Consider the following 27,141-nt stretch of genomic DNA (forward strand, 5'->3'; position numbering starts at 1 on the left):
GCTTGGCTAGACCCTTGAGCTAGACCCTTCAGCGGCAGCTTAAGCATGATAGCATTTGATCCGAGATCCATTGACTAAAGGCAGTGGAACTCCTTCAAGAGTGGCTAATTGTACAGCGCCGTGGGGTAGAATCTCCATCACCTTATATGGTCCTTGCCATGCTGGGACCAACTTCTTTGCTTTTTTCAGAAACTTGGCCTGATAAAGTAGCACCAGTGTTCCTTGCATTATTTGCGGCTTCCTGAGATGGCGATCATGCCAGGCTTTACGACGAAGCTGCTCTGCCTCTAGAGCCAATGAAGCCAAACCTCTGCTTTCCTCCAAAAGGGAAAGACGAGAGACAGATGCCGACCCCAAATTTCCATTGGTACGAAGACTCCCCACTCGCGGGGATCCTGAGTTGAATTCGAATGGTGCTATCGCTTCCAAACCAAAAGCCAATTGAAATGGGGTGTGATTGGTTGTGGCTTTGAAAGAAGTTCGATATGCCCAAAGTGTACCGTGGATAGCTTGAGCCCAAGTCGAGGGATGAAGATGACATGCTTTCTGCAGGAGTGCTATCAGAACCTTATTTGTGCTCTCTACCTGCCCGTTTGCTCTAGGGTAATAGGAACAAGATTTTCTGTGAAAAATCTTGTAGTTGGCCAGGAAGGTAGAAATTGTTTCATTCACAAAGTGACTACCCCTGTCACTGGTGATTTCCAAGGGACATCCAAACCTGCACAAAATATTTTCGTAGAGAAACTTGGCTACCGTAGTGCCAATGCAGTCCGTTGTTGCATGTACCTCTGTCCACTTTGTTGCGTAGTCGGTAGCCACCAAGAGATACTTCCGATTGCTAGGTTGGGCAGAGGGAGTAATTGGGCCTACAAAATCTATGCCCCATCTCTCAAAGGGTTGCCATGCCATAGAGACCTGCAGAGGACGGTTTGATTGTTTGCTTGGTTTAGGGCCACAGCTCTAACATACATCACATACCTTTACATAGGCAATTGCATCGCGGAAAATATAGGGCCACCATAAGCCACACTAGAGAATCTTCTGTGCAGTAATATGGCCAGGGTAATGGCCACCAGTGGGACCACTATGGGCATCCTCTAAAATATACTCGACTTCATGAGGGGAGACACCACCTCAGAACACCATCCTGCCCTGATTTGTATAGCTGGCCCCCAATGAGAGTGAAAGGCCTAGACTTCAGCAACAGGCGTCTCTTCTGCAGGGGAGAAGCATTCTTTGGGTAGAGGCCAGTAGAAAGCAGATGCAAAACATCGCCGTACCATTTCGGAGTGGTATCCACCTTAAAGAGACTGCTATCAGGAAAGTCGTCAGCAACCCCTGTTGCTTCTTCACCAGTGTGAACGTGAGAAAGGTGGTCGGCAAGGACATGATGTTTGTTGGGCCTGAGTACCAGTTCGAAATCGAACTCTTGAAATAAGAGTAGCCATCGCCATACTCTACCTGCAACCTGCGGCTTGTTGAGAAGATATCGCAGGGCATGGTGATCAGTAATAACTGTGAAGTGGACCCCTAATTAGTAGTGCCGAAATTTTTGCAGAGCATACACAATAGCTAAACCTTCCCTTTCTGTGGTGCTATAGTTGCACTCTGCCTTGGTGAGTAGGCGACTTGCATAGTGAACAGGGCGATCCAGGTTATACTTCTTACTAGGTTGAGTCAACACCGCACCCACAGCCAGTTAACTGGCATCTGTATGCACATGAAAGGTGAGAGACCAATCGGGAGCTACTAAGATAGGCGCTTCAGTGAGGCGTTTTTTAAGGTATGCAAAAGCTTCAGCCTCTGCCTTTGATCATTGAAAGGGAACAACAGCACTGGTTAGGCGGGTTAGGGGTTGAGCCACCTGTGCATACATGCGTATAAACCTGCGATGATACCCTGTGTGGCCTACAAAGCTCTGTACCCCTATTGGGTTGATGGGAGGTGGTAACTTTAAGATTGCCACAATCTTCTCTGGGGCAGGCGCTAAACCTTTAGCAGACACCACATGGCCTAGAAGTGTGCCTTTAGTAACCAAAAAATGACATTTGTTAGGATTTAGCTTTAGGCGTGCCTCTCTGCACCTGAGGAAGACAGCAGAGAGCTGAGCGAGGTGTTCCTCTAGGTTTTCCACTGGGGTTGAACATTGAGCACCTGAGAAGGTCGAAAAATCGTCCATGAAGATGCGAAGATGATCCGTAAGCAGAGGACAAAGGATGAGATATACCGCCCTATTGAAAGAAGGTGGGGCATTTTCCAACCCAAAAGACATTCGAGTGTACATAAAAATACCCAGGGAGTCACAAAGGCCGTTTTCAGCTGATCACCTGGATGGATGCCTAACTGATTGTATCCACTAAACCCATCCATGAAACTGTACAATACATGCCCAGCTACATCTTCGAGCACACGCTCAGTGAAAGGTGTTGGGAAACCATCTGGGATAGTTACCTTATTCAGAGCACGGTAATCTACGCACACAGGGATTTTGTTGGACTGCTTCTTAGACGCTATCACCATGGGTGATAACCACTCAGAGTGCTCCACAGGTACAATGATCCCTGCCTCTTGCATTTTTTCTAACTCTGCCTTGACCGCCTCAGCATACTTCGGGTTGAGCTTGTAAGCTCGGCCTCTTACCGGCTTAGCCCCTTCAACCATAGGTATAGTGTGGACACCCAATTCTGGTGGAATTCCCTCTAAATCCTTGTAGGACCAAGCAAACACATCTTTAAAAGAGTGTATGAAAGAAACTACCTGATTGAGTAATGCGGGATGCTCCCATAACCAAGCTGCTAACAGTACGTGCTGAGGGTTGTCAGGATCTCCCAGGTTGACTTCTCTGACCGGGTCCGGGGGTGTAGCTGGAGAGGGTGCTTCTGAAGATGAGAGGTGAGCTGCCTCTTGGAGCTTCAAGACATCATGTGCAGGTGTTTGATCGATTAGAAACTCTGCATACTCTTCTTGTAACCATCCCTATGGGAGCTCCTCGAAGGGTAAATCTTCAGATGCAGACGACATGAGAGAGTGCTTTTGAAGGGGGTCCGACTTGGGAGATGCTCTAGGAACGGAGAAATCTTTGGCGAGTGCATGCAGAGGAGATTTCTTTCCCCTTCGATGATGTGTTATAGGTTCCCCAAGACCGAGGGCTTCCATCGGCGGGTCATTCGAAGCATGAGAATTTGGGCTGACACACTTCTTCGACTGTTGTACTGTCTGCTGTAGGACTTTGGACATCTAGGTACTGGTAGAGAGAGTGTTACTGGCGGCACAGGTAAGTTTTGAGTAGATACCATGTAGCATGGCATCGATGTGGTAGCTTCCAAGGGAACTTGATGTTTACCTTGGCCAACACGCTAGCCAACGCCTCCATGGCCCCTTGTTGAGCTTGTTGCTCAATAGCCTGCTGTAGCAGAATAGGAGAGAGCTTTATTGGAGAAGGTGATCTGGAAGATGTGGAACCCGATGAAGGAATGGGGAATGAAGAAATGGGAGATGAAGGAATGGGGGATGTCGTATGTGGAGGTAAGGTTGATGAGGTTAATGGACTTCTACTAGATACCATAGGGCGTCTTCTGTTATAGTGCTTCAGAGGGCTCAGTCGTGCGCTTTGACGCTCAACTGACCGCCTTGTATGCGTCATGCAGTGAATAGTGAACAGTGAACAGCACAGGTCTAACACAGAACAAGTGAGGATAGTGACTAGACCACCTGGTCCAGGACCAGTGACTAGACCACCTAGCTGGCAGGACGAGGAGGGCTGGACCAGGGCGAGGACTAGACTAGGACCAAAGACCAAGGACCAGGGACAAGGACTAGGACTTGGACCAGGGCGAGAGAGGACCAGACTTGGAGACTATCGACACAGTGTAAGCAAGTGTGCAGAGCCAAGTAACAACCGATTAGCTTTACGATTTTATCTCCACAAGAGTGAGACTTCCTTTGAGGTCCCACCGTGATCGCCAAAATGAGAGCACCTGTAGCGTGGATAATGTGTCGTGCTCTCTACAGTGGGTAGCCCTCAGTGCAATGTGCGTGACAATCTCACTCAAACAGACTGAACAGAAAGGAACAATAGATGTCAACAGAGCTCTCAAAGACAACAGCAGACCAGAACATATGACTCGACTATCTCAAAGACTGATACAGACTCTGGCGTGGCAGCACACTCAGCTCCAGCCCAGGACTCATAGGTACAATGGGGGTGTCGAGGCTCAGATGTGCCGGGATGGTGAAGACGTGCTCTGTGTAAAGACCCACTCTAGACGACTACGTACAAGATAATGCCACTGGCCCCAAAACGACTACTCATATGTACAATCATCAAGAGCCACCAACGGCTCATAAAGAACATCATCTAAGTCTATCCCTACTGGGTGGCGGTGGTGACCTGGCCACGATGTCCACTAGACCACCCTGCCACGTGTCTCTGCCCAAGTGTGAACCGACCATACCAAAGACCAACTGACCAAAGCCCAACTGTAAACTACTATCGTGTGAAAGTGAAAGTAACACTGTAGCAGGCTACACATTCGATAATACAGACTTGTCTCCTCTCTCTTGTAGTACTGAACGTGGGCTCTTACAAGGATACGAAGCTTGGGGCAACATTGAGGGAAAGTTGGTCGCTCTCCAGAGGAGAAGCTTAGGAACACTGCATACGTAAGAGAAGCTGGCAGAGAAGCACACGAACAACGTAGGTGCTCTCTCTCTCGCTATCCCATGGCATCGTCGCGCTACTGCCCACACACGCACTTTTTTTTTTCCGAGAAAAAGATCCTTCTATCAGTTAATGAAACTGCCCATAGGGCTACAACCTCCTCTACAAGAGAGGACTACAACAATCATGATGGGGAGACTCTCCCAATGAAAAAACAACATATGTACAATGAGGCTATATCGGGGGATGGGAGGAGGGAAGAGCCACACAGGTGGACGGTAGTGCCATCTAAGCACACCCTGATCCATGGTGAAAAATGGCCCAGGACGCCAAAGTCGAAGGAAAGCCTCTTTGTGCTCCCGCATGCGGTCGGAACTGTCCTGGAGTCTCTCGAAATGTCCTCTGAGAGTATGAACCAGCTCAAGCCAAAGATCCCGAACAGTCTCTGCTAGTGGTACAGGCCGCGCCTCGAAGATGCGGAAGCAACGGGCCCGCCAGATGAACCAGAGTGTCAGGCCACTGATGAGCTCCCAACACTCACTGCACCATTCCTGTGGAGTAAGCTCTCTGGCAGGCTGGAGTGAAGGTCGCCCCCCCTGCATCACTATCATCCTGCTAGTGGATGAAAGCTCAAACTGAAGTGTCGGGCCCATGAGAGTGGACCAAGCAGCTGCCCCCCAAGTGTACTGTCGAGCCGTGGAAAGAGCAGGCATCAGCCAACGAACATGAAGCCACACCTGTTGTGCCAAGGGACAGTCCCAAAGACAGTGACGCTGACTCTCTACAAGGTGGTCACAAGTTGTGCATGCGGACGAAAGGCCACTGTGCACAAGCCAGCTCCCAACTGTTGTAGCTCTGTGTGCGACCAGCCACTGAAACAAAGTGACTCGCCTCGACAGCCTGGAGTCCCACAACCTCTCCCAAAAAGCTGCCAAGAACTCAGCTATGAGACCCTCCTCCTGCCAATGAGGTGCTGCAGCAGGGCGAGCCTCTCTCTGTGCTGCCAGTATGTGACGTCCCAGTCGAACAGTGTACTGAAAGAAAGGGACACCTTGGTGGTCTGCAGAAGAGAAAGGGTCCCTCGAGAGCCACTCTCCAGGGTCCCACTGTACTCGTGCCAGTGGACAACACTCCCAAGCCCACAGCCTCGTCCAGTCTCAAGAGCTGTTGGGTCAGGATCGATGACACAAGTCCTCCCACAGATGCTAACCACTCAGATCCTCTGAAAACAGCACTCTGCCACCTGCGCGGCCTCTACTGCAACTCGCTGTAAGCGTCCCTCACCCTTTATCTCGAAAAACAGGGAGGGAACAGTCTCTGAGCAAGCCCAAACAGAGATGAGAACCTCCAGTCGCGTGAAGGCTCCCATCGAGAGGCGTGAGCCACTCTGCTGGTACTGCCTCTGGGATGTCCTGACACATGCTCTGCACTCCTCTCATGCCCTGTAGCTGAAAGCCGTGTAGCTCCTCTGACAAGCTTGAAAACTGTAACCAGTCACCTAAAGAGCGTGCTGGATCCGCTGCCATGGAACCCCAGGAAACATGAGGCCGACTACCAACCAAGTGCCCTCTCTGAGTGCTAACCATGGGGTTCCAAACAAGTGGCTGTCGTAGGCGCTCCTCCATGCAAGTAGGCTGGCGTTGCTCCAAGCCTCGCTGCAAGTGCTCCCAAGATCGAAGCAACCCCACAGCGAAGCAATCCTCCAATCTCCTGCTCAAACCAACTCTACGTATCTTTGTGAAGATCCATCTGGTCGAAGGTTGCCAGGGGCCTCCTGCTTGAGGCACCCTAGCACGAAGCCACTGTAACAAGAACTCCCTCTAGGGCTCCTCGCCTGGAAGAAGACCTCGGACAAGACCTCGGACGATGAACTTCCCAAGAAGGGCTCTGCTCTGCTGTGATGGGTCAATGATCCCCAGCCCTCCCTGTGAACAAGGGAGAATGATGACCTGCCAAGCCACTTTGGCTCGGGCAGTTAGAGTGTCTCGCCCTGACCACAGGAAATTCCTAAATGCCGCTCAACCTGGCTGATACAAGAACTCGAGAAGATCCAGCAAGAAGTGATGTACCACATAGTAGCCAACAACACCTGGTTGGCCACTACAACTGTGCCAGCCAAAGAAAGTCGTGCGGAGCTCCAATGTAACAGCTTCCTCCTGATGGACAAGAGGGGAGCAATCTGCTGCTTGGGAGACAAGTCAAGACCAACCTGACAGCCCAAGTACCGAACTGCAGTCCCTGGGGGGATCCACCTGAAACCCTCACCTGGCATCCAGTCGGGCACAGGAGCACTACCAACCCAGAAAGCCACAGTCTTTCTCCAGTTGATCAATGCGCCAGATGCACAACAAAAGGTCTCAAGAGCCTGCTCACACCTGTGAAGGTTGGCCTCCTGGCCATCTAAGTACAAGGCTGAGTCGTCAGCAAACTCAGCGTCAAGTAGCTCATCTCCCCGAATAGGGAGTGCTAAGCCCCGTAGACCAACCTGCTGCGACACCAAAAACCTGCTCATCGCCTCAGCATAGAACAGAAAGAGGAAGGGGCAAGAGGACAGCCCTGTCTGATCGAACGTGTGAGCATGAAACGATCACCCCTACCTCCTACCAAAAGTACCTGATTGTGTGCCTGTCTGTACAAAGCTGACACCCCTCTAATCCAAGCATCTGAGAAGCCCATCCTGCGTAGAGTGCCCTCTAGAAAGTCCCAGTCAACTCTGTCGTATGCCTTCTCAAAATCGAGAAGAAGAATCACCAGGTCCTCACCACGGAGCCGCGCTAGGGCAGAAGCCTCCCAAAAAGTAAAGATGTTGTCAAGGATACTACGCTCCTTGACAAAACCTGTCGGAGTCCCATGTATAAGGCTCTCTAGAAGTCTGGATCCTCAAACTCAGAGCCTTGGCAAGAATTTTAAAGGCTGAGTTGAGGATGATGATGGGGCGCCACTGTCGGATCTCATCCAAGGAGCCACCCTCCTTGGGAATGAGGTAAATTAGACCCTCACTCATGCTGTTAGGCATCACTCCTGTGTGCAAGATGTACTGAAAAGCACTACAGAGATCTGGGCCAAGCAAGTCCCAGTACTCCAAGAAAAAACTGGGAGTCAATCCATCCTCACCTGGACAGCTACCACGGGGGAGGGCACTAAGAGCCGTGTGCAACTCCTCAAGCTGAAGTGGCAGCTCAAGCCTCTGACGCATCTCCTCAATCACAAGGCAAGGCATTTGTGCCCACACCTGCTCCCTGCATGCATCCTGAAGCTCTGATTGAGGCTCTACAGACAGTAACTCACGGTAAAAGTCAGTAGCAACTGCACACATATCCTCTGGCTTAGAAGCAGCTGACCCATCGGGCCTCCTCAACTGACTGACCTTGGCATGCGAATGCCGAGGTCCCACTGCCTCGAAGATAGCACCAGTCACTCTGTCACCCACCTGTGTCCACTGAGATGCGTGTCGATGGAAAGCAAACTCATGTCTTCGCTCCTCTGTGCTAACAAGCTCGTAGCGAGCCTGCTGTAGCTGCTCCTGTAACCAAGGACTGTCTGGATGTTGCTCCTGCATCCTCTGCAACGAAGCAATGCCCCGTCTGAGACGTTGCTCCTCCTCTCTCGCTGCAGCCAGGCGAGCCAAAGACTCCTGGAGAAAGAAATGACTAATCTGAGCTAGTCTTGAGGCCACTCTGTCAGTAGGGGAATCGTGCATGTCCAAGCTCTCTGTCCAAAGAGCCTCTACTCGCTCTCTGAGTGCAGAGTCCAGCAAGACCCTCTCTGAGATGTGAAGCATCGTGCTCCCCCTCCTCTGCCTGTGTGCCACTGTGAGGATCATTGGTGCATGGTCCGAGAAGGAAGTCCCTGCCAGAATGCCAATTGTCCCACCCTAGTCATTGAAATGGTCACTAGTGTAGAAGCGATCTATCCGCGATAGATTCACTCCTCCCACTCTACGGTCCGAACGAGAGAAGGCTAGGCTGTCCAGGGCCTCACGAAACTAGAGTGCTACCACGCATCCGAGACCCTCAGAGTCATACAAAACCTCTCCCAAGCTGCCAGCTCAACTCTATGTATAGTAGCATGGCTACCTCCAATCCTGTCAGAAGGGTCCTCCAACATGTTGAAGTCCCCCCCTATGCACCACTGTTTTGCCTGCGGGAGAGACTGAACTATCTGTGACCAAAACTCTGCTCGTGCACTCGCCACATTGGGCACATAGATGTTCAGGAAGCCCACAAGGCAACCTTGAACCTGCATAGTGATCCACTAAGCCCTGCCTGGCACAATAATCCCTTTGCCCACAATGGCCTGCTGCAAAGAATCCGCAATAGTCATACATACCCCACCCTGGATGCCTCCAGGTCCAAAAGCAGCTACCAAAAAGTATCATATCGACCACGCAAGAGCTGACCACAACGTCTAATGCGGCTCTCACACAGATGGTGCTCCTGTAGCATAAGGAGATCAATCTCTCCTCCCACAAGGCAGCGCTGAAGCTCCTGACGCAGTCGGCCCCGCTGACGCTGAAACTGGGGCCCACCAAGTCCCTGCACGTTCCATGAGACAATCCTCATGAGGAGCGAGAGAGAACAGATGTTGTCGCAGCAACTAAACGTGCTATCTTCGAGGCTGGCTTGGATGGGGAGTAATCCGCATCCGAGCGTCCTCTAGATAGGTGTGACTGCAACGAGTGCCTGGCCCAATCCCAAGTAGAGCGAGCCGTACGTAAAGCAACCTCCTCTGTCCAGGAGTCCTCATGAATGTGTACATAGCATGGCAAGCACTGCGTACCGGCAAAGAAGTAAACCACAATGTGTCTACATCCTACTGTATCTGGAGGGGTCACCACAAACTTGGCCAATGGCCACAAAGTCCGAATGTGTACATAGCATGGCAAGCACTGCGTATCGGCAAAGAAGGCGAGGTGCGGGAGCAGCAGCAGCGAGCATCTTGATGTCTCAGTACGCTACAGCTGCCCACGCACGCACTTGCTTCTACCACTCAATGAACGGCATCGTGCATCAGATCTGGGTGCTCTGAACCTTTGTCTCCGAATTTTTAATACGCTAAGAGGTAGCTTAAGCAAAGGGGGTGCTTAAGCAAGGGGGCTCCTCAGGCAAAGGCACAAGGGACTCTCCTTTGATGGACCAACCAGACGTTATCGGAGATCCAAATGCATAACAAAACCCACCCAAAGCAAAGGATACATTTAGGCGGAAAAGTCGGGACAACACATTGTCGCCCGGATCTTTGAGAGTAGGGAAACTATCCAGGGTAAAGGATGACCTGATATTTGAGAAGATACAAGTGATGATTAAGAGGGAGTTGAACCTTATGAGGGGAGACAATTGAGAAAGAGATGTATGCAATTGTGGAGAAATATAGAAATGCTATGTATACATATATGAGGAAAGAGCTGGACAAAGAGATGCTCGATAAGCGTGATGGCCCTTCCTCAATGGCCATATTGATAATGGTGGCTCTTGGTGTAGCTTCAACCATCTTGGCTTTTGCCTTCTTTGCAACCTCAATCCACTCTTCAGCTTTAGCAACCTTCTTTTGCGTTTTGGTGAGGACATCCACCCATGAAGTGGCTGCTCTCAACTTCTACTCTTCCTCTTTCCGGAGAGTTTTCACCTGTTATACACTTACAAACTACCAATTCTCCCTTAAGCTCTTCAATCAATGTATCTTTTGCACTCATGCCTTTTTCCATGTCTGACTTCCACAACTCACTAGCAGCAATACCATCGTCTAACCTTTTTTGCATCACGACTTCCATTACCTGCACCTCTACCCTCACAATAGTTTGCATCAGAAGAGGAAGACTAGAGCCCTTCACGTGCATGTCACATGCCTTAAGGACATTGGAAATGTGGAAGAAGAAGCGAAAGAACTCTTGAAACGCATGGGCATTTGTGAAGCCACACACACAAGCGCATGGAGAGTAGGGAAGAAAGGAAACGGTGGGGAAGGAAGTTCTAAAGAAAGAGCACTCATTTTACGCTTCCCTATTATGGAAACTAGGAGAGAGTTCTTGAAGAAGAAACCAACTCTTAAACAAATTGGGATATGTCTGGGCGATGACCTCACTTTAGCGCAAATTGCTCACATGCAAGAGGTGATGCTAGAAATCAAGGCTGCGAGGGAGAAGGGAAAAAATACTTTCTATAGAGGGGAGAGAGTGGTGATCTTCAAAAGACGTACTACATGACGGTGCAAGACCTATGGGACTAGCCTTAGAATGATAGTCTGGAATTCTAATTGATCAGTGAAGCTAGATGCTAGTGCATTTGAGGATAGCTTCAAGGGAAGAGACATTATTTTCTACTCCGAGACACATCAAACTCCCGGTGTCACACTTTCTAGAGTGACGTGATATCACTTGGTGACCACTTGTAGACAGGAGGTGAGATCAGAGCATAGATGATGGGGTCAGAAGGTGTGCCAGTTTTATTCAAGGAAGAGTTGCACCCTCTCACTTGTATTGCTTTGAGAGATGAGCATGCTAGATATATGTGGGTCAAGGTGAGCGCAAAGACAGGGAGGCCACTTTATGTCGCAATATGCTATTTGCCTCCGAGCACATCTCTCTATGCATCGCCCAAGGGGCAGTCACTATACATGATTTAAGATGTATACATATGGGAGTTCTTTGGGAATGGTGTTGTCATCCTCCTATGGGACTTAGGAGATGTTAAGAGAGTTGGATGTCGTGATCTTGGATTGCCCAAGTGCTCACAAGATGTGGTGCATAATGAGTATGCGAGATATTGACAGACATGGGAACTGCACATGGACTAGCGATCCTGAATGGCCTATAAGATTTCCAGCAGCAAATGAGTTCACTTGTTTTCCTCACAGACATGGGTTAGCACAGTGGACTATGTTATGGCTCAACCCAATTTTATACCATCTATTCAAGATTTTACAAACGGCCCCAGGCTTGTTGGGGTAGCAATAGATCACACCCTCCTCACATTAACATTTTCATTCCGGTTTAGTACAACTCCGTTGGCCCAGGCAACTATGCATACTCGATATACTTTTACATCGGAGATTGACTCTGTCTACATGGATAGTATTTACTAACGCTTGGCCACAGAGGAGCCGGGACGCCCATTAGAGGAGCTTACCCACACCCAACCCGGGGACAAACGACTTTCTCGGAGTATGCCCCAGAATAGTTGGTATAATGAGGAGTGTAGAGAGACGAGAGCCACACTTTAGAGAGAGGTGCTTCTGGGAGCCATTACTCATAGACAATCACAGATAGCCTTCCGACGCCTAGTGCTGCAGCAGGGCTAGAGTGTCACGGGCACAGACAGACAGTTAGTTACAGTTGGGTTGGAGTTCACATTGGATGGACTTTTGCCTCGGGAGTGACACATGGCAAGGATACGGGTGGTAGTCTAGCTGACACGGGGCCAGTTCACCACCACCACAATCTGGAGATAAACTTAGTTAGACTGGATATTTTGTGAGCCGTTGATGGCTCTTAAGATTGTATATATCCGTAGTTGTTTTGAGTCATTATTATCATCATCTACTTTGTATGGTCGAGTCTGGAGTTCATGCACAACATGTAAGGATTCTAGGTACTAATTCTTAATTAAGTACTTAAACTCATGATTAAGACTTAAGAAACTTAAACTAAACTCAGAAACAAGATTCAGAAGACTCTGTGTTTGATTGATTGAATGATTGCCTGCTTGAAACTGAGTACAATAGGCTCCTTATATAGGAGACGAAGAGACACAAATGAAAAGACACGTCTCTTGGTGAAGAGACGTGACTTTAGACGTAAAGACACGTTCTTTCGGCGAAGAGTTGCAACCATTGGGCGAAGAGTCGCACCCGTAGAGCGAAGGGGTGTGATCAGTTGTCGAAGGAGTGTGGCTTTTGGCGAAGAGGCACGTCTCTTGAGTGAAGGGGTGTGACGATCCAAGCACAGGGGTCCTCCTTGGCATGGCACTTCGCGTATCTGCAACTAGGAGTAGATGTAATACTACAACATAGTCACAATCATGACATTCCCTCACTCTTTAAATAAAACCCAGGGTAGTTGTAGAAACTCCGGGAGAAGGAAATGTATAGTTGTTGTGCTTAAGCTCTTTCTGTTAAGTCCATGTCATGGCACTGTTATTGATCATAACTATCTTGCCAAACTGAAAACTGATCATATCTGCAACTTGTCTCATCTTTGTCAAAAGTATCAGTATCACATCTGCAACTTGATTAGTGCTTTTGGCAAATTCATTTGTAACTTCGAGCTTTGTCCAATAAAAGATGATACATGTATCTGCTTCGAGTGAAATTATTGGTAAACTGACTTGAGTTTTCTTTTGAGTGATGACCACTCATTGGTTTATCTGGAACAGTAAAATCCTCCTGAAGGGATGTTGTAGACTGAGACAGAGCAGTGTTTGAAGGTATATCCATCTGTTAAGGTTTATCACTAGAACAAGTTGTGTCCAAAGATTCAATTGCAGCGACTTAAGTCGTGCTACAAGATTTTGCATCTGATTTATCCTTTGCACTGCTGAAGACAAGGGCTGGAGTCTTCAAGTTTGAAGGATTATCATTCACCACTGCATTTGGCATCTGTTCAAAGACAGACTTTATTCTGCAAGGACGGTGACGAGGCAAGCTTTTTTGCCTGGATCACCGCCAAAGAAGGTGTTTGTGCTTGTTGGTTGTCGCACAAGAACCAGAATCTTCTGAATCTTCAGCTTTCTCAGCGGGTATTAAGGCTTCCAATTGACAAGGGGGAGGTTGAGGAAGTTGTTGCCTCTTAGACCTCTCAAGGATCCTCTTGCACAAGGAAAGGATCAATAAATCTTTGACTTTACCACCATCAAATAAGAAAGACTGAAATGTAGGGCATGGCTTGCGAGGGGGAACTTGTCCAGCGTCGCGGCGTTCACGACCGAGTACTCAACTAGGGTCGGATATCTGTGCGCAAGTAAGCCCGTCTTGATATGGCTGATATCTTTTTAAGATGAGATTCTTTGGAAGCTTCATGTTGCTGCTTTTGTTGATGATTCGAATAAGAAGTTGGTTGCTTAGAACTGTAGCATTTCCAAGAATATTCATGCTCAGACTTTTGCTGCTCGCACGAAGGTACTTTGTGTCTAGTTGTCTCTAAGAAACCATGCTTTGGGTGAGAAAATTTCGTTTCCGAAGGCTTAAGTTTGAGTGGTTCTTTCTAATCGACCACTGAAGCGTCAGAAGAAGATGCATGTATTGTCCGAGAAGTTGTTGGTTGACTCCGAGAAGAGGTTTGCATTTGCATCTGATACAAGCGAGTGTGAATCGATGCGAGGCTTGTTGAAATTGCTGCCATCTCCTTTTTGAAAACTGCTATCGGATCTTCGGTAATATATGTCATCGCCATCTTGTCTTCATCGCCGATTATGTAGCAATAGCTACTGGGAGAAGAGAGTGTGATGAACCATTGTTGGGCTGTGCTCGTGTGCAAACCAGGCACCAAGGGGGTAGCGAAACCATGTTGTGGGCTAAGGGTGGGTGATGCCAATATCCGGGGTAATGGGACTTTCAAATCTGCTAAACCCATGCTGGGTTTTATTTTCCAGATTCGTTGCTGCCCCAAAAGCTATACGCTGGCTGAATTCGTGGGTGTTTTTAAATGTTCAAGTGGGTGCCCAAAGTGGCCCTTTAAAAAATTTGGTCATCATCTTTTTAAAGTGGCCACCCTTCGTGTGAAATGTGTAAAAGACACCATCGAGCAAACTCAAGTGGCACCAGTGTGAAAAAGAAAAACTCCAGCGTGAACTGCAACATGTTGTTTGGCTGATTGCAGCAGCGTACAAGAGGGGATGCGATCACTTGAGAGTAGGGAGTTGCACCAAGGGGCACACACCCTCTCACCAAGAGGTGCGTCAGCACTTGAAGAGGAGCGCAGGGCGGGAAGTAGAGCAACCGGGGAGGGCGCACGACCAGCAGATGTGCACGAGGAATCCCATCATTTTTCACCTCATATCAGCCCGGGTAAGCAAGAGCTCTCCTGTATGCCAAGGATGTGTGATTCGTCCGGTGAGGGTGCGGGTAGGGGTTACATGTGTCAACTACACATCGCCTGTAGGATTTGTCTTTCTGCTTCCTCCATGAAACTCCGGGAAGAGGATTAAGAGGCTAGCGGCGAGGGTGAGAGGCTCAAAACCCGCAGGGCCGGGAAAAAATTGCTCTTATACCACTGTAAGGATTCTAGGTACTAATCCTTAATTAAGTACTCAAACTCATGATTAAGACTTAAGAAACTTGAACTGAACTCAGAAGCAAGACTCAGAAGACTCTGTGTTTGATTGAATGACTGCTTGCTTGAAATTGAGTACAATAGGCTCCTTATATAGGAGACAGAGACACAAATGAAAAGACACGTCTCCTGGTGAAGAGACATGACTTTAGACGTAAAGACGGGTCCTTTCGGCGAAGAGCTGCAACCATTGGGCGAAGAGTTGCACCCGTAGAGCGAAGGGGTGTGATCAATCGTTGAAGGAGTGTGGCTTTGGGCGAAGAGGCACGTCTCTTGAGTTAAGGGGTGTTACCATCCAAGCGCAGGGGTCCTCCTTGGCATGGCACTTCGCGTAGCTGCAACTAGGAGTAGATGTAATACTGTAACATAGTCACGATCGTGACACGACACATCTGCACCACCCCTGCACATTTGAGCTTCGACACCCCCATTGTACTCGTGAGTTCTCGGCATGGAGCTGAGTGTGCTGCCATGCCAGAGTCTGTACTGGTTCGTTTGAGTTAGTCGAGTCCCATGCTGTTCAGGTTCTACTGTGAGTCGCTGTGTTGTTTCTGTTAGTCGTTGTTTTCAGTGTTTTCATTCTATTGGAGTGAGATTTCACGCAAGGAGCACCCACTGTAGATGGGCAGAGAGAGCAGGCATTCGGGCATCAAGCCAGGCAGGTTTCAGGAGGGTTTTTTTTACTCTTGATCATATATTGACACTCAGAGCTATTATTGAGGAAAGTAGATCACGTGGTAGGAGGATTTACTGTACCTTTGTGGATTTTCGCAAAGCATTTGGTACGGTTCCTAGAGCTCAATTGATGCAAAGACTACAAGAGATGGGAGTACCCTCAGAGCTGATATGGGGAGTCATGGCTTTATACAGGACAGTCGTCGGGCAGGTTCGTACTCCGAGGAGTTATTTAAGGATATTCACTCCATTGTTGGAGGGAAACAGGGATGCCCACTCTCCCCTACATTGTTTGGTTTGTATGTAGATGGGGTTTCAGATTACATTGAGAGGGGAGGTGTCAGAGGAGCATAGCTAGCAGGGACCTGTATCTCATTAATATTGTGTGCAGATGATATTGTGTTGATCTCAGATTCGCCAGAGGGGATGCAACGACACTTGGATGCATTGCACACTTTTGCTAGTGATAGCGGCTTGTCGGTGAACCTTGGCAAGACCAAAGTTATGGTGTTCAACACCATAGCACAGAGGCGATCTACATGGACCTTCAATATGGTCAGCTGAGTATACAAACGCATACACTTTCCTGGTAGTGGTCTTTAGTGGTCCAAAGTTCTCCTTGAGGAGAGCAGCAGAGATTGGACTGACGAGAGCACATGCAGCTTTGGGGAGCATGGAGAGGATGTGTTCGTAGATTCAGTTTCTGGAGCCTCGAACAAAGCTCTGGCTATTTGACACGTTGGTTACTTCAACTATGCTCTATGGGGATCATTAGTAGACCATCATAGCCGAGCTGGCAGTACTGATGGAGGGAAATATATGGAGAGGCCTCTGGTCTCTAATTTCCTAGATGAGTTAGGGCCAAGGCCTCTGTACTACACGAGATTATTCGTGCAGAGCTTGTTGCTCCCCCGCTAGTCATAGAGGCACTTACCAGATCCGTCTCTTTTATACACAGTATTTGGGATCTCCCCAAAGATAGATATGCTCGCCTAGGTTTGGAGTCTTCTTGACAGCTTGCCTCACAGGGAGACACATCTTGTTGGTATGCCCAGATGACGACATGGTTTCAGCTTGTTGGGTTTAAAGGCCCTCTGACCGCCCTTGTACTTATTATTTATTCTTTGGGTGTGAACCACCCCTAGGGTCACTTAAGTGACCCTATAGTGTCTACCCTAAGATTTCAATAAAACATTACATTGAAAGTGTGCCGATTTAGCACACTCTCTCTCTCTCTCTCTCTCTCTCTCTCTCTCTCTCTCTCTCTCTCCCCTTCGTTGTCTGTAGAATACACCAACGCTACCCTCAGCGCTACCCTCTGCCTTCTGCTAGTGCTTCTTTAAACTGGTATCAGAGCATAGTTCGTGCATGTCTCCGCGCCGGGAAGCAGCATCAAACACTTTCTCCCTCTTCGATTTTCAGTCCTCTCTCTCTCTCTACGATTTTCAGCCATATGCTCTTTCTCTCTCCTCTCACTACAGCCACAGCTTCTTGAGGAAGCTTTGAGATTGTGAGAGTCTCGCTTTTGCGAAACAGCAAGGATTAACAGGCGAAATAATTCACAGCAGAAAGGGGGATTTTATAGGTGGCTGAATTTCAGCAATTTCACAGTATTTTGATGCTTTACAGGTGGAAATTGTATGCCATGGTTGCTACACGACCGGATATTGCTTATGCAGTGGGAGTTGTTAGCAGGTTTATGTCTAACCCTAGCAAACCACATTGGGAGGCAGTGAAGAGCATTTTCAGGTACTTGAAAGGTACACAGAACACATGCATATGTTATGGAAAGTGTACATTGTCTCAGCGGGGATTCTGTGATTCGGACATGGCAGGCGATCTTGACACTTGGAAATCTACCAGTGGTTATGTCTTTACATTTGGCTGGTGGAGCTATTTCTTGGTGTTCAAGATTGCAAAAGATTGTTGCATTGAGCACTACAGAGGCTGAATATATTTCAGTCACAGGGGCTTCAAAAGAAGCCATTTGGCTTGGCTGTCTTGTGAGGACTTTTGGTCTTCCAGCTCATGCTCCAATGCTTGGTTGTGATAGTCAGAGTGTTGTTTGCCTGGCTAACAATGCTATGTTCCATGCTCATACCAAACACATTGATGTGGGGTACCATTTTATACGCCAGGTGCTGGAAGATGGCCTTGTCACACTGACAAAGGTCAAAACACAGGATAACCCCGCAGATGTTCTCACTAAGTGTCTTGCCAAGACACAACATCAACATTGCTTGCACTTAGTGGGAGTTACTTAAGGTACCACATCGGCCCTTTAAGTGGAAGGTTGTTGGGTCTAAAGGCCCTCTGGCCACCCTTGTACTTATTATTTATTCTTTGGGTGTGAACCACCCCCAAGGTCACTTAAGTGACCCTGTAGTGTGTACCCTAAGATTTCAATAAAACATAACATTGAAAGTGTGCCGATTTAGCACACGCCAACACTTGGATACGTTCTCTCTCTCTCTCTCTCTCTCTCTCTCTCTCTCTCTCTCTCTCTCTCTCTCTCTCTCTCTCTCCAGCTAGACACCAGGAGGACATGGATAGAGCCAACACAAGATCTTGGCATAAAGATGGCTTTCTATAGAGAGCATCGTCTACAGCTTACAGAGGATGGATATTTGATTAGATCTAGCTATATGGACACTCATTTATCCCGTGGGATATGATGTGCTATTGGTCAGATAAGCACATCACCGCATCAGCTAGAGATTGAAGAGTAACAGATTTAGGAGAGTACCAGCAGAGGCCAAGATTTTCCAGTGTTGTCATATAGAGCCAGAGACACAGTTACATGACGTATGTCATTGTCCAATATACTATGAGATACGAGGCTGTTGTCATTGTCTATTCAGAGAGGGCTTGGACCACGAGATATCAGGATCAGAGATGCCTCGGGTTGTTTTTGCTACAGCTACACATACACAGGGAGAGTCTCTTGAGGAGATTAGACAGTGGGAAACATTCACAGAGGGAGATCACTGACTTCTTTAGAGCAGAGATTCGGCAGTCAGATGAGCAAGCTTCGCAGTAGACTTCAGAGTCCACCTATGTCAGAGGTATATTGACTGATAGAGCCATTGAGCTTGGGAGAGCTAGACGCCCACGTCTATGAGGGCCACCACGACATCGACGGAGGCTCTATCAGAGGATCAGGACTATTCTAGCACGCCATGGGAGACGTCCAGCTCTCTATCTCTCTCTTAATCTTGTCTTATATCTACGTTACCTAAGTGCTGAAAATTCTGTCTTTGCATTACCGCACCGCCTCGGTGGTAGGATAGCCAGTTACATCTACATAATTATGATATTTAGAGATACAAATTGTCCCTTGGAGGCATACCTATGGCTCATCAAGTAGATGCATTGGATGCTTTGAATAACGTTTTTTTGCCCAAGTGCTTCCGATACACATCTTTCTTGTTGAGAGAAACTTGTGTCTTTGACTGCCATAACTCAAAAACAAGTTGCTTAATCTGTAGGGTGATGATGGTACATTGAGGCTGTTGCCGCTCAGATAATCGCAAGGAGAATGAACCATCCTCACATTGCCGTTAAAGTTACATGTCAACTATTATTGGTCAAGGAAACTGTTAAAATTGAAATTTACTCAAGTTAACAGTTCAGCAAAGCACCTTTCCAAGGTGTCCCACAAGTGGTGTCAAAGAAACTACTTTTTGACCTCCTTTTCTTACCAACACCCTTCACTCCCTCCGTGCCCGTGCATGACATCCTACACCCTCTTTTTGGTATGGGATGGAGCTAGCCAGATACATGCATATTATGTTTGCACTCCTTGAGCATATAGTTTTCTCCCCGCAGAATTAGAGCTCAATCCCTCCCATCACTCATAACCAATGTAGTCTTTCCCATCTTCAGTTTGTTTTGTAGCACTTTTATTTTGTACCTTTTATAGATAACCAGAGGAGACACTTGGTACATCGATCATGGGCCGAGTTTCACCTCGAGAAGCCTTAAATAAAGCTCTCTTTCTTGCTATGGTGATCAACTGTCTTGAACCATGACATGTTTGGTCTTTTGAGAACAAGGTGGGCAGAGTCCTGAATGCCCGTGCTGTATTAATTGTGAACACCTTTTTTTTGTAGGAGTTCAAGCCAAATTTACTACTACAGTAGCAAAGCTGGACTGGTTGAAAGAACGGAAAGTATGGATGCTGGCTGATAAAGATGAAAACCAGCTTGGAGAATTCTGGGCAGTAGTGGCAACAGACAAGAACATGGCTTCACCTCGATTTTTCATCCAAACTGGGCTTCCTTCCCCTTTAGGTAAACTATTGTTTCTTCGATCTTCTGGATTTTTGAAGTCACAGCAGACCTCTGTTTAGTTGGGTGTTGAATGCACTTTGTGTGAACATAGCTGGAGCAGGAGTTCCCACTTTAGCAGAGAAGGTATCTGGCGTCACATCATCACCAAGCTTTGCTTGCATGCTGGCCTTTCCCTTGCATCTTACCTCGGTGAGATTCTACTGTCCAGGTTGTCAGTTGTGTGTTTCCAATTTTGCAGATTACAAAATATATTTTGCAAAAAGTAGGGAGGGGGCCCAGGTTGATTAATCATTAAATCACTGAAGAATCTAGTTTTATCTTTGGTTTGAGAGCAGATTCCTTTTGACGGTTTCACTGTTGTTGGATCAAAAGTTTTGGCTTGGGCTGCCCGCGACAGCAGCAAACCAAAGCGTAATACACCACTTTCAGCTGGGTGAGCCTCATTTCATCAAAGCACACCCACCTTTCTCTAGTGAATAAGCTTATATCCTCCAGGCTCTCTATTGTACAGTGAATGCTGGGTTCTTCACTCAACATCGGAATATGCTGAAGAAGTTGTCCAAAGAGCTGGTATGGGAAGACCTTCCGATGAACTCTTATCGGTGGTTGCCCAATCCTTGCTCGAAGACTTTAGGAAGATTGGAGAGATCCCTACTCCTGTTTTTGCTAAAGCCCATAGATGGTACACTTTAAAGGCTTGACCAAATAAAAAAATTTAAATGTCATTTGGCAATCAATATGTAAGTAATGCTATTTTTGCAGGGGTAGCGCTTTTCCAAAGATCAGCATTGCAAAGGAGGAGCAGTGTCTCTTTGATGAGGCTCGGCACCTTGCAGTGTGCGGAGACTTTTGCCTGGGTCCAAGAGTTGAATGTGCTGTTCTAAGTGGGTTATCGGCAGCTGAGAAGATTTGGGAGTTGACACATTCTGATGCTAAATTGTGACCTCAGAAACGGACTGTCTGATCCGCTAGGCCCCAAAACGGAGTTTCCTCATGACTGCAATATGTGAGGAATATAACACTTGTGGTGACCCCTACCCTGTTTAAGGATTGAGACACCGCAGTCCGAGTGTCCCTAGTTCATGTAATGGCATGAATTGATTACATATAGCTCATCCTGAAAGTCATCCCAGCTTAACACAAATGCCCCTCCACTGTTGGACGTGTATGAGTGCCAATGATTACTCCATGTTAGAAAATTGATAAACTATTAATGATGCATCTTAAGGTCCGTATTTATTGAAAGCTTGGGTTGAAAAAAATCTCGACTGTTTCAATAGAATCGTTTCTCGTTGCTGTCAAGCATCGATTCTAATTACGTTTTGCTGCCATTCTGAGAGGCTTATCAACTCAATGTCAAGCAATTGTTTCTTGTCACATGTGATACCTACATTGTGTATTTATCGTGAATGGTTTGGTTGCATGGCAGTATGATGGTCAGAGCTAAAATGTGTTTCAAGCGGAGAGACCACGCATCGCTGCCAAGTTGTGAGCCTCTTTGTGCCAGAACACTCTCAAGTGCCTTGGATTTGAAGTTCTATCTAGCCATAGATGACACGAGTCCAGATTGGGCTGCTCAAGGCTGAAGAAAGAGCCTACAAGGTGTTTGACATGAAGCAATTAAATCAGGATCTCTCCTTAAGCTTGAATGTGTTTCCACCCTAACTAACAAGTTTTTTGGTCAGATCGAGTGGAATTGGGATCCGAGGCCTTGAAGAAAGCACAGGAGGCATAAGTGAAGCAAAGAAAAAGAGTAGAAGAAAAAAAAGGAGGAATGGACACGAGAAGGAGGTGACCAATGGGGATTGAACTCCTCAAAGGGGAGGTTGCATCTCTAGGAGTTAGGTCCTCAAGAAGAAGGATAAAAGACCAAAGTGGACCCCCTGACCCCCCCCCCCCCCCCCCCCCCCCCCCCCAAAAAAACACAAAATCAAGGAAGAGCTACCTCATTGCAAGGGTAAACGAGAAGATTGAAACTAAGAAAAGGATGCATGGCTGAAGATGGTGAAGAAAAACCTCTGCAAAGAGGTATATTTGAGGGCATCATTGATGGCGACAGCAAAGCATGTTTGGTACCAGAGCAGGACAGTTGTGTTTTTTCCACTAGGTTTGAGTAAAATGCCATGTGCAGAAAAGAATTGCAAAATTTTTATTTTTTTGTGACAGCCTTCATGCACCTACCCAAGAATTTTGAAAATTGTCTCCTTGAACTAATCATGGTAAAGCATTGGACGGCTGACAATTGCACCTGATGTTTCCAAAATTGGCACTTTAATGTCCAAATAATGGAGAGGCTGAGAAAGGATTCTAGGCTACTTTAATAACTGGTGCCAAATATTTCCACAAGTTTTGCTTTTACTAAAATTGTTTTAGGGTGTATAAGTTCTATCAAGTTGAGGGAGGGTATTTGGATGCATTCCACCATAAATGAAGGAAAACTCATGATTTTGGTGATTTTCAAGTTGCATCTTGTTATATGTTCATGTATAACATCTATCATCATTATCAATGTTTATGCGAACTACAAGTAGAAGGAGCTAGCTTGGTTGGTTGAGCATTTGACTGTCGTGACCTGGTCAGGGTTCGAATGTGGCCAAGTGACTAGGATGGTGCTCATAGATGCGTTTTGTATCATTGCAAGTCGTATTGCTACAAAAAAACAAAACTTGCGTTGTCAACTTTGGCCTTTTTTTTTTGGTTTATAGAGGGATATGGTAGACAAAATTGGCCACATTTTCAGAAACTAATGTGAAAATCATTGGATACAAATTGGGACACCATCTCACTTCAATATCATACCACTCATGTCATCTCTATACATGGTGGACCTAATAAATGACGACTTCATAACCTAACTACATGTGCACCAAAGCTTTGCACACACTATGAGAAAACAACTTTGGTTTGATGGGTTGCATTTTTATTGAAATATTGATATCACTCCATCCATAGTGCCTATCGTGAGAACATGTGAATTTCCATACAGCTGAGGGTTGACCTCACACATTGACACACCCAACTAATTGGGCTATTAGTTTTGGGTAAATGGACTTTCAAGGACTAAAATGAGTTACAAAAGCTTAAAGAAGTTGAATTCTTAGATCTAGGTATGAGATGTTATTGACAAAGGGTGACAAACGTAATGGTTGTCCGAGGTGCATCATCCAATGGGAGCAAAGTGAATCAAATTATAAGAAGAGAACAATAGGAATTTTTTGTATCGTTTGTTCACAAAATACAAATTATTTTGCAAGAATTTTATAGAACTCATGTTAGAGAGAGAGAGAGAGAGAGAGAGAGAGAGAAGGAAGAAAAAGTAAGCTTTATTAGCGTATTCTAGAGGACAAATTCATCTCATGAGACAAAACGATGTGCATATGTGTCCTTAGGTATCCGACAAAAATGACAAAAATTGCAAAAAATAAACCTACTACATAACAAAATAGGTTGACATGTGTATATATGTATGAGGGGTGAGGGCGATGGAGCTCTAACTCTAACTCTTAGCTATATGCATAAAGGCATAGAACCATGATATCCAAAGGGCTAGCTAGTCCCATCTAGTACCAAATTGGGGGTGTAGTATGGCATGCATAGGTGGGTAGGGAGTGAAGACTCCCTGCAACATAGGAGCAAGGTTTGAGAAGGCCTATAGGCCTAGGGACATATAACCATGATATGTAAAGGGCTTGCTAGACCCATCCGGTACCAAATTGGGGGTGTACTATGTCATGCATAGGTGGGTAGGGAAAGTGAAGAGTCCCCGCAACCTAGTAGTAGGGTTTGAAAAGGATTCCTTTATGTTCCTTTGTCTATTTGGCCTACTCATGTCGTAGTCAAATATCCAAGAATGCGCTATAAGGTTCTCTCTGGGCATTGTATAGTCGTACTTTGAAGCCTCTATGGGCTCAAACAATCTCTCCTTACTATAGTGTGACCCCCCTCTAAGTGTCGGTGTGTGGAACTAGCACAAGTCTTTAAAAGAATTCCATGAGTTGTGATTGTTGCTGTGTGTGGGTGATTGGAGGCAAATCTCATTGTCTCTGAACCTCTAGTAAGTAGCGACCAAGCCATCTTTGGCATCTCAACTTCAATAACACTCTTTAACTTTCTTGCGAAAAGGGCTGCATATCAGCTCCGTATGCTCTCATATGCTAGACATTTGCATACATTGCGCTTCTCGTTCTCCATCTCACGTCCACACACCCTCCATGTTCTCCTTTCTCTATGAATCTATGTTGCCCACCCAATCTCACTCTCTAGTCTTCGAGATGAGACCCTGAGCTATCCAATCACCATTCTAGCACTATGTGGCATATATTTGTCCAGGTATTGTGTCCATGGATGAAGCCATTCTCTAGATTAGTTCATGAAGCACTCTCTATAATACTCTATCTTCAATGGAAAGGCAGTCTAGGTATAATCCACGTCTCTCATATGTATAGGTGCCAGAGATCCTGCATGAGGACCCGGTTCTTCTCACTACATGAGAGGTGTCTAGATAAGGAGTGAGGATTGTACTCAAAGAGCACTAGCCACTCCATATGCAAACCATGTGTGCTAAATCGTTATGTCATCTGTACACACCATGACTTGTGCTCTGCGTCTGCCTAGATATCTCAAAGAGCTCTGCATGACAGTTTGTACCTCCCTCGATCTCTGGATGAAGCATACTGTCTAAAGAGAGTCTCCACTACCATGGGTGATTAGGCCAGGTTTGCTTTGATAATCTCATGTGGGATGAAGGGTTTGTAGTGGATGATGAAGGAGATTGTTGGTGATTTCTTAATCGATTTAAGTCCAATTGCCCAAACTGCTAGTGCGTATATCTGAAAGAGAGCCTCCATTACCATGGGCTATGTGGCCAGCGTCGCTCTGATAATCTCATGGAAGACGAAGGGTTTGTAGCTTATGATACGAGAGAGTATCATGTCTAGTGGTCTCTCAATCTATGACCACCATGAAGCTATAAGTCTACGTGCCCAGATTTCTACTACATATATCATTGTAGCCTGTAGGGGTAACTATGTTGCCACCCGTTGTGTGGGACTCTTAGAAGTGCACCCGGTGGGAATGACCTATGGTGGTTGGGAAGGTAATCCTATGCTGTACTTATGAGTCAACCACCTCAACCGCCCTCCAGCTAGTGTGAATAGGGATCTACATTTGCTCAGACGTATGGAAAATTAGAACCTTCATCTTTCCAAGGTTGACTCTGAGTCCTGTCTGTGTGCAAAATCCATTTAAAGTCTATAAATGGGATTGGAGAATCTCATGTGACTCAAATACCAAGATAATATCATCAAGATATAGCATAACATGAACTCGAGTACTTGTGAGATCCATGCATATGCCTCTTACACAAAGAATGTACTCTGATATCTCATTAAATAGGGATCAAACATAGTCGGTGAGAGTGAACACCCTACAGATTTACACCAACAGTGCTAGCCATTGGCTCTGAGGTGCCTCTTGAGCAATGTACTTCCTCATAGAGAGTAGATCCCCCAAATCACCTATGATGGCACACCAAATGTCTACACGCATTGATAGAGTCTGTCAAGTGGGTATGAGTCGAAGGCTTTGCATGAATCCACAAAGCAGCATTGTAGTTGCCTCTTCTGTGCCTTTGCTTGATCTATCAAGAAACACATAGTAAAGGTGTGATGGATGGTACAGAATGCTTGTCTCAAACCAACTTGTCTAGTGGCCCATAGCCGTTGATCTCTTCGTATGAGGTCATCTCATCCTCAAGCATTGCTCCATAGAGTTTGGCCAATCATGATGGCTCAAAAATTTCCTGGGTCAAGAGTGTTCCTCGACTTGTGGATAGGCACAATGGTGTGCCTAGTCCACTCTTCTTATACTCCATCTACTCGTGATCTTTTGAAGAGCAAGGCAATGAATGGGGCAAGGGTGCCTACAACATATATGAGGTGCTTACTGTGCATTCCTATGTGATCAGAGGAATGGCCATGTTGCATGTGAAGAATAGCCCTCTTCACCATCATGGTTGTAAAGAAAGTAGATGTGGTTGGGTGTGTGTCTAGAGGCTCTGGAATTGGTGGCTATCCACGTACCTGATAGAGTCTTTGTGCATAGTCATGCGATCTTTGTTGGTAGTAAATGGGGGTGGGTTGGCGGGGCTCAGCTGGACATTTATCCCCACCAAAACATACCCATGGATACGATAAGGGAGCTTCGATGACCTAATCCACCTCAAACTAAGTAACCAGGCCCTTAGCTCTCATGGCTTCCAAAAACCTCACCACACCCTCACAAAATGCTATGCAAAGTTGACTCAAGAAAAACTGCCATAAAATGCCTAGTCATCACCTTATGAGCATACAAGACAATATCCACATAGTCGTACATAAACATGAGATCTTACTGAACTTTGGCCTCAATCAAAGTCTACCTCAATCATTGCATGAGAACATCAAGAGAACAAAACATTGCCAAAAGTGCATCATATTTGTTGTAAACTTGTATCAAGAAACTATTGAGCATCAAGAGACCATAATCCGGCTCATCTAAGTAAGTGCATCAAAGTGGCATCAAGACATTCTAGTCTTGCATAAAGAGAGCAAAACTTGTAGCCTATACACAAATCCAATATCACTGCCCATAAGCTGACAAAAGCACATCAAAAAATGAGATGCTCAATGCACCATACCCGGCTCAAAATGCGGCACCTCAAGACTCATAGCCATAAGACAAGAAAATGTCCATGATCATAGAGCATCAATCAGCATAGTTACCATACAATGTATCAAGAGGACATAGAATTGCCAAAAAAAAAAAAAACAATTCATTAATGTTGACATATTGATCAACAAAAATATCCATACATAGGGCTCCCAAAACTTACATCAAATCTGACACCAACAACACTAGGCATTAATGCACATCTACAGAAGCATTTAGAATCAAGCCCTCGTGCTCTTAACATGTTACAAATTCACTTATAAATACAAACTGTATGAATGTTATTACAACAAGTCTCTTGAGCTTGAAGCCATGAGCAAAAGCCTACGGCTACCTAGTATGCTTAACAAGTCCTCTCAAAGCTGAATTTTAGCCATGCAACACATACACACCTATTGTTTTTCCCAGTGCTCAAAGCTCTACCCGGAATTTGCACTCAATGCTTTTTTTTTTTGGCAACTGTGTGTTGCTTGCTTTAATTATCAAAGGCAACCTATTCTTTTGTGCTACCTTTGCTAACACATTTGCTAATATAACGCCAA

The 27,141-nt window shown here is 46.3% G+C and overlaps 1 protein-coding gene across 2 annotated transcripts in view; it reads left to right on the plus strand.

The window, feature by feature from the left end:
* The window catches only part of LOC147433412 (uncharacterized), a 126,443-nt gene extending 105,307 nt beyond the window's left edge, over positions 1-21,136 (plus strand). For both annotated transcript variants that reach the window (XM_086492981.1, XM_086492982.1), the window contains exons 5-9: positions 19,712-19,891; positions 19,983-20,080; positions 20,227-20,324; positions 20,403-20,573; positions 20,654-21,136. In XM_086492981.1, the coding sequence (XP_086349107.1) occupies positions 19,712-19,891; positions 19,983-20,080; positions 20,227-20,324; positions 20,403-20,573; positions 20,654-20,834 (728 nt within the window). In that variant the 3' untranslated portion in view covers positions 20,835-21,136. The remainder of the gene's footprint in view (positions 1-19,711; positions 19,892-19,982; positions 20,081-20,226; positions 20,325-20,402; positions 20,574-20,653) is intronic.
* Positions 21,137-27,141: the final 6,005 nt, after the last annotated feature.

This window comes from Adiantum capillus-veneris, chromosome 20 (assembly GCF_014529385.1).
Source record: "Adiantum capillus-veneris isolate H3 chromosome 20, ASM1452938v2, whole genome shotgun sequence".
NCBI lineage: Eukaryota > Viridiplantae > Streptophyta > Polypodiopsida > Polypodiales > Pteridaceae > Adiantum > Adiantum capillus-veneris.